The 8,296-nt window shown below is 37.3% G+C and overlaps 1 protein-coding gene across 3 annotated transcripts in view; it reads left to right on the top strand.

Annotated features, from left to right (window-relative positions):
• Positions 1-1,123: 1,123 nt before the first annotated feature.
• LOC111778341 (histone-lysine N-methyltransferase ATX2-like) overlaps positions 1,124-8,296 on the top strand; it is a 15,167-nt gene continuing 7,994 nt past the window's right edge. For 2 of the 3 annotated variants that reach the window (XR_002812531.1, XM_023658099.1), the window contains exons 1-11: positions 1,130-2,104; positions 2,286-2,337; positions 2,429-2,503; positions 2,665-2,884; positions 5,381-5,504; positions 5,629-5,733; positions 6,058-6,263; positions 6,725-6,817; positions 6,929-7,026; positions 7,466-7,630; positions 7,867-8,010. Coding sequence is in view for 2 of the 3 variants with exons in the window: in XM_023658099.1 (XP_023513867.1) it covers positions 1,458-2,104; positions 2,286-2,337; positions 2,429-2,503; positions 2,665-2,884; positions 5,381-5,504; positions 5,629-5,733; positions 6,058-6,263; positions 6,725-6,817; positions 6,929-7,026; positions 7,466-7,630; positions 7,867-8,010 (1,929 nt within the window). In the remaining variant the exon portion in view is untranslated. Of the gene's footprint in view, positions 2,105-2,285; positions 2,338-2,428; positions 2,504-2,664; positions 2,885-5,380; positions 5,505-5,628; positions 5,734-6,057; positions 6,264-6,724; positions 6,818-6,928; positions 7,027-7,465; positions 7,631-7,866; positions 8,011-8,296 lie in introns of all 3 variants that reach the window. The other variant, XM_023658098.1, reaches the window with a different exon arrangement.

Here is an 8,296-nt window from a genome sequence, read left to right as displayed (position 1 = left end):
TCGTTTATCATTTGGACATACATCAGCCAAAATCCACAATACTGATAATGCCTTTTGACATAAATGTAAGGAGGATGTATATCTAGTAGTAGGCGAAATGGATTTGATTACGTCGATTAAGTACAAATGAAGAAATTACGAATGGAAGGATCGAAACTGTAACAATACAGAGATCCCACATCGACGGGAGAAGGAAACGAAACATTGCTTATAAAGATGTGAAAACCTCTCTATAGTAGACACATTTTAAAACCACGAGTCTGGCGGTGATATGTTGTGATGTCCCACGTTGGTTGGGGAGGAGAACAAATCACCATTTATAAGGGTGTGGAAACCTTCCCCTTAAAGCCTTGAGGGGAAACCTGAAAGGAAAAGCCCAAACAGAACAATATCTACTAGCGGTGGATCTGGGTCGTTACAAATTGTATCAGAGCCAGACACCGGACGATGTGTCAGCCTTCTCGCTGTTCCCTAAAGGGGGGTAGACACGAGGCGGGGAAACCTTAAAGGAAAAGCCCAAAGAGAACAATATCTGCTAGCGGTGGATCTGGGTCGTTACAAATTGTATCAGAGCCAGACACCGGACGATGTGTCAGCCTTCTCGCTGTTCCCTAAAGGGGGGTAGACACGAGACGGTGTGCCAGTAAGGACGCTGGCCCCAAAGGGGGTGGATTTGGGGGTGGTCCCACATGGATTGGAGGAAAGAAAAACTGCGAGCGAGGACACTGGGTCCCGAAGGTGGGTGGATTGTGATGTCTCACATTGGTTGGGGAAGAAAACAAATCACCATTTATAAGGGTGTGGAAACCTTCATCTAGCACTAGCAGCTTTTAAAGCCTTTAGGGAAAGTCCAAAGAGGACAATATCTGCTATCGGTGGATCTAGGTTGTTATATATGTATTAGCCCGAAACAGACAACATCTACTGGTGGTGGGTTTGAGATGTTAGAAGATGGTATAATGGTATAAGTATGTAAGTGGAACCATGGTTGACACCAATGTTCGTATAAACCCTGGGAAGAAGAAGGCCCACGACAACGCGGTTTGCGAATCCAAAGCCCAAATTGGAGTTTGGAGGCAATTCAAAGGTATAATTTGGTTATAGATTTACGCCCACGCACTCTGCTTTGTCTCTCTCTCTCTCTCTCTCTCTCGCTTTGGGGCTCTGCGCACGGCGGGAAAAGACAACTTTTCCTTTTGCCCCAAAACCTCCCTCCAAAATCAAAAGCGAACATCTCCATCGCCATCCGATTCCCTCCAAAACCCTAATTTTCACAACCCCATTTTCCATTTCTCTTGCGAACTTCTGTGTAATACCCCCTTTTGCTCTCAGCTACTTCCCTTGATTGCCGCTATTTTTGGGGGTGTTTTGTTGCTGGAGGGAGCAGAAGTGGTCGGAGCTTTTGCTCTCTCTCTCTCTCTCTCTCTCTCTGCGTTTCTCTTTTGCTTTTCTTGTCAATGGCATTTCCTCTCGAGCAGCGGCCAAAGCCACCGATTTTAGACGGGGAAGATGGAGATGATATCAATATCGATGTTTATAATGCTGGGACTCCGATTCGGTACCTTTCTCTTGATCATGTCTACTCCACTACGTCTCCGTTTGTTAGTACAAGTGGGTCTTCGAATGTAATGTCCAAGAAGGTGAAAGCCCGGAGGCTTCTGGTGAATCACTTCGACGATCTTAATTTCAAGCCGCCTCGCTTGCTTCATGTCTATTCTCGCCGCCGGAAGAAACCCCGCCATTCGTCTGTCAGTTCCTCTGTGTACGACTCTTTGGTTGAGGAGGTTGAATTGGGCTCCAAAACTGTTATGAAATCTGAAGCTTGTGAGATTGATGAGATGGTCAATGGTGTGGACGATCTTGTACGCGAATTCGAAGTTGATAGAACGCCGAAGAAGAAGAAGAAGGATAACTTTGGGTGCAACGAGCTTGTTAAATTGGAGGTTAATTCCAGTGTTATTCGTGCAATGAATGGTCCTAGGTTGAGAGACTGCCGTACTCATAGCAATAACAATAAAAATTCTGGACGGAGAAAGAAGCGCAATTCTTCACAAATTTCTGAGAAGACTATGTTCAAATCTCCTACTGCTAAGAGATGGGTCAGGTACTGGTTTCTGATTTTCGAGTTGTAATTTAAGGCACCGGAGGGAGCAACAGCTTCTTCGGAGCTGGAAATGTGCTGTTTGAAGTATTTGCTTTATAGTTTCTCCATCTTGATTTTTTCCCAGTCGTTTCTCACTGTGTCAATTCTATTTACTGGAATATCACTGATTATCAATTCACAGGTTAAGTTTTGAGGATGTAGACCCGAAAGTGTATATTGGATTACAATGCAAGGCAAGTTCTTCTGTTTGTACCCAGCGTTTGATTTGCAAATAGCCTTTATGGGATTTGGGTTGAAGTAACGTGGTTCTTTGGGTCATTACAGGTTTATTGGCCATTGGATGCTGATTGGTACCATGGTCGTGTTGTGGGTTATGATTCAGAGACTGGTCGTCATAATGTATGTTCTCACATATATAATTTTTTAAATCTCACAGTAGGTGTTTGATAGGCGTACTTGCTGTTAACTGTAAACTATGTGTCTTCTCTTGTATTGATTGCACCAGTTGGCTTTTGATTGTTTGTGTTCCCATTTATTCTTACGTACAAAATTCCATGTAGATTGAATATGAAGATGACGACAAAGAAGATTTGGTACTTTCAAATGAGAAAGTCAAATTCTATATTTCTGGTGAAGAGATGCAGTCTTTGAACTTGAGTTTTGGTGTCGATGGCATAGATAGTGATGCTTATGAATACAATGAGATGCTCGTATTAGCAGCAACCTTGGATGACTACCTGGAACCTGAACCTGGGGATATTGTTTGGGCTAAACTTACTGGTCTGTGCTTTACCGCTTCCCTTTTCCCTCTTTTCCCATCCTTTTCCCACTCTTTTGTGACTAGGAAGAAATGTCCATGCAAGAAAAATGAAATGACGTGTGGTTTTTCAAATAAGGAAAGATAGATAAGTTATTTTGCTTCTATGTTTAATTTATTGGTTGAATTTGATTCGACACAGGTTCAAAACTCTCATTCTTTTACACAATGATCATTTGGAATTGAAATATTCAATGCAACTTCTGTTGTATTTAGATGAATTAAAACCCCTACAGTCTGGATCAATTAGAAAGCATTATATCTAATATCAATGATTTATTTATTTCTGTTTACTTACTTTTATCCATGAAGCTGAGTTTCTTACCAAAAAAGAAAGATTTATTTATTGCATGTGTATACATGTATGTATGCATGTTCCAAACAGTACGGTTTACTTGTTTTTTTCTCCAGAAATAATCCATTTCTGGTAACCCTTGGTGATGTGAAATAGTGACATATTTTATTCAATGTGAAGTAGATGTATGCATGAAAGAAGTGGTTTAGACATCAGAACATGCAAAATTGACACTACATGATTCTTGTGGTGAAGAGATAAAACCCACCCATTCATCCAAACATGAGAACTTACACTCATGCTCTTCTATTCTTACAATAAGGTAAAGTGATGTAGTCTGTAGACCACAATCCAAGAGTCATAGACTCCCAGGAAAGGACGGGAAAACTATCTAGTAATAGATTCTAATGCTTTCTTGTATCTGTCTTATAGAACATATTGTCATTTTCCTACTAGTTACCTGAAAATTAAGAAGTCTAGCCAACAATCTGATAAGTTTCTCTCTCCTAGTTATCTCCAAATAGTTGAAAAAGTATTTCAACTTGGTTTTTTATTTTCTCAGTTGGGAATGAAACTTGTGTTTGTCTTGTCTTGAGAAGATTGTTGGATTGACAACGATCCCACTGCCTTATCTTTATTGCTTTTCATGAGGAAATAGTGCCTCCATCTTGCCTTTTCTCTTCGGCTTTCAGTTTTTCCGTGCTCTCAATGATGGGAAGTCTTGTGAATTAGTTGCTTTTTAGTTTATTCTTGAGCAGAGATTGCCGTTGTATGTCTTTTGCTTTCTTCTAGAATTTTCACCTTTGGTTCCTTCCTTTTGGTCTTCTTCGGATTACATGTTGGAGGCCTTACTGGATTCTCTTTCAAACTCTTAGTAAGCCAGTAAGGTAGAAAACTTGGAGGCTTGTGGTAGAGTGCAAGACAATTATTTGCTCACTTTGGTAGATGAACTTGGTGATATAGTAAAGGAATTCTTGGGTTTGTGCGAGAGAAAATAGCTTGATACAATTGATGGGTCACATCAAATATCCCATTGATAATATGGTTGAGAACCATTGTGAAAATTCTCTATTAGTGTTAAAGGTTTGGGAGAATCATAATCTCCAATCCGTTCACTAAAGAAATATATATCCATGTTACAAGGTTAAGAGAAGTTAAAAGACAATAAAAGACAACACAACTAATACATATACAAAATTACAATTATATTGATATAAGAACTCTAACACTCTCATAGGCTCTTTACTGAATAGCTTCTTGATTGCTACATGAGAGGTGGCATAAATGCATCCATGAGAGGCATGCTTTAATAATATTTTTATAAAAAATATGTAGGATAAATTTATGCAAAAAATATGGCCATAATTATCCTTAAGACAGGATTTAATACATTAAATGTCTTGTGAAATTTTTTTAAAAATGTAAAAAAGTAATGTTTTATGAAATGAAGAACGAGCATCTTAAGAAACTTAATAAAAGAAAGTGAGTGTGTGCTGGTTATCACTGCAAAAGAAGAAATGATGGAAATGAAAAATGTACTAAAATAAGCAACAGCTTAGAGTAAAAAAAGAGAGAAAAAAAAAAAAAAGACTGCAGAAGCAACATACTGTGACAGGCTGAAAGTCAATATTTGAACAAAAGTCAAAAGGAAATAGGAAAGCATGAGCGTGTTGCACTTTTTTGTGATGCTTCAAGCTTTAAAGTCTTGCAACAGAGTAGTAAATTGACAGACAGGGTTGTGTATGATTTTGTTCAAAAGTCTGTGAACTTGCTGCGTTTGCCGGCACCATCTTTCCTAAAACTGAAAGTTAAAAGTAAAAAAGAGAGCCAGGTAAATTGCAAAACTAAAATTGAAAGTTGAAATTGATAAGGAAAGAAGTAAAAATTGAAGGAAGTAATTTGGTGGGTTAAAATTGAAGATGTAAGCAAAATCAAGGATTGAATGAGGAAGATGAAAGAAATTGTTAGGCAGAAAACACATGCCTTCGTGTGGACCAGTGCTTTTGATACCATTAAAGAATGCTATGGTGATAGAAATGCAAAAATGAAAAACTCCTTGTTTCTCTTAATAAAGGCTGTTTCTTATATAAATTGTAATTCTTGCAATGGGATGATTCATTCACTTGAACATATTCTTATTACTTCTTTTGTTAGTTAAATGCAGGTCATGCTATGTGGCCAGCAATTATAGTGGATGAATCACTCATTGGTGATCGTAAGGGCTTAAGAAATATTTCAGGAGGTAGAACAGTCCCTGTTCAATTTTTTGGTACACATGACTTTGCAAGGTTTGTAACCTTTCTGATTTAAAATTATATTTGTCTGGAATAATGACTTCAAAACCTTGAACCCCAAATATTCAGGAACTTTTTGTTTGGAATGCAGATACTGACCAGTTTCTTTAATGTACAGGATTAAAGTAAAACAGGCGATCTCATTTCTCAAAGGTCTTCTTTCTTTTTTCCACCAGAAATGCAAAAAACCACACTTCATTCGGAGCCTAGAAGAGGCAAAAATGTAATGCTGTAATTACTCTTGTTGTTGTTTGCGGTATCAGCTCTGTCAAATTTTAGTTACTATGATTAGGATCAGACCAAAAAAGGACTGGGAAATTCGATAGTGTAATTTTCATTTGGACACTCGGAGCGCATGGTTCTGTGCATATTGGTCTCCATCTCAATATAATACGGCCATTAGCCTTATGGAGAGTCTAATTATGTAAAATTAAACTGTGTATGATGATGTAACGGGGACTTGGAGTTTGCTTGTTACTTTTTGCCGTGTGTGTTCTTTCACTACAAAGGTGACTGGTTGAAATTACTGACTGATCCGTTAAAGCAGGTATCTTAGTGAGCAGAAACTTCCGCCAAGTATGCTACAGTTGCAAAATGGAATTGAAGTGGATGATTTTGCAAGTGCAAGTGGAGAGGAAGAAGGGACAACAGATTCAGGGGAAGAATGCCTAAATGAAGCAGGGATGCCTTGTCCACCCAATGGATATGGATCTTCTCCATTTATGGTTGGGGATCTGGAAATACTAAGCCTTGGTAAGATTTGAATGAAATGTTGATTTTCATGCACGGATTTGGAAATTGTAGGCCATCATAAAATTTGAATTTCTATTGCTCCTTAAGTTATTTAGGTTAAATTGACATGTCTGTTTTCAAGAAGCAAGAAATGGCGTGGTAAAAGGATCAAGATCTTCATTTTACAATTTACTTGTGACACATAATATACCTTTGAGGCAGATATAGTAATCTTTCTGTGAGTAGCACACACCCACACAGACACAATTGAACAAAACACAATTGACTTTTCTTTGGGATTTTTGTTTGCCAAATCATCAATTAAGATAAATGGTTACCTTTCATTTTTGCATTTCCATGTTTATGAATGTGACAGCTTTATGACTAGTTGTGAAAATATGTGGCATCACAAGGGGTAATTGTATTTTAATCTTTGATAACCTGTTTAGTAATAATGTTCCCGTGCACTTTTTTCCCCTCAGGAAAGGTCGTGAAAAACTCTAAATATTTCCAGAATGATGGGTCTGTATGGCCTGAAGGGTATACAGCTGTGAGGAAATTTTCTTCTTTAACTGGTGGATATTTGAACTTTTGTAATTATCTTTGTTTTGCAGATATATCTGGTTTATCTTCTGATTGTGATGATTTCTAACAACATTCTTGTCATCTCCTTTGCTTGTTTCCAGATCCCAATGTCCGTACTTCATATAAAATGGAAGTTTTGAGAGATTTTGAATCAAAATTTCGACCTTTATTTAGAGTAACGTTGGACAATGGAGAGCAGGTTAGTTAATTAAATAGGATGGATATTCTTTCATTTGAAGATAAGGCTTAAAATTGTCAGTATGCTATAATTTTTTTTTTTGTTTTGCCATTAGAAAAAACAAATTTATTATTTTATATCTATTACTATAACTGGATGGAAGCCAGATACTGGAAGAACTAGCAAACTTAGATTAAAAAAGGCCTTCTAATGGAAGATCGTTATGGAAAAAGGCCTTCCGCTGGGGATTCACTTTCCATGAATTCATATAAAACTCTTGATTGCATTTCTTTAAGTTTTTTTGTTTGTCTTATTTTAATCTTGTCATGCAAGTAATTTGTGTCTCTAAACTGGATTTTCATCGTAGAGGTTTTTTAATTGCCTTCTTTTCCCATTAAAAATGTAAGGTTATTAATGCAATCCTTTTCCATTGTTTGGCAACTCATGTGTATTGCTATAGTTTAAAGGATCCTCTCCATCTGCTTGCTGGAATAAAATATACAAAAGGATGAGGAAAATACAACATATTTCTGATACTTCTGCCGAAGTTAAAGGGGAAATTGTCTACAAGTCTGGTTCTGACATGTTTGGTTTCTCCAATCCAGATGTGAAGAAACTCATCCAGGTATACATCTATTCTTTTCCCTTTTTTGGGTGTTGCAATTTTATCAATTTAGTGCACATGTTTAATTTCTGCTTAAAACTTTTTTTTCCTTTCTAAGAAACAATAGAAATGGATATACATATATTCAGTGAGGTGGCGGCTGTATCCTAAGTGTCCTCTGAGAAAAATCTAGCTTTAGTATTTTTTACTAATAAACTGTGATGTTTCAAAGTAAAATTCCTTTTTTCTTTTGGCAGGGGATATCTAAATCTGGACTTTCTTCTTCAAGATCATTGGGCAAAGTAGCCTCCAAAAAATACAAAAATTTTCCCATTGGTTATAGACCTGTTCGTGTTGATTGGAAAGACCTTGACAAGTGCAGTGTCTGTCATATGGATGAGGTGAGAGCTGGTTTCAGGCCTATATTCATTTACTTCCTTTGCCTTTATAATCACTCTCATTCTAGAAATTTTATATTTTATTATCCACAATTAACTACTGTCCTTCTAAAATAGCCTTCATTTGTTGCTGATACCCGTGTTTCCCTTTCCTTCTCTTTTACTTTTAAATATGGTGCTTGCGGAAAGTAATTGCTTGTAATTTATAATAGTAAATGAAGTATGAAATTTGTGAGTGCTGTGCGATTTGAAGGGTTCTTCCCCCAATGCTATGGTGATAGAAATGCAA

This window comes from Cucurbita pepo, chromosome LG17, assembly GCF_002806865.2.
Source record: "Cucurbita pepo subsp. pepo cultivar mu-cu-16 chromosome LG17, ASM280686v2, whole genome shotgun sequence".
NCBI classification, from domain to species: domain Eukaryota; kingdom Viridiplantae; phylum Streptophyta; class Magnoliopsida; order Cucurbitales; family Cucurbitaceae; genus Cucurbita; species Cucurbita pepo.
This window is presented reverse-complemented; position numbering and strand designations above follow the sequence as displayed.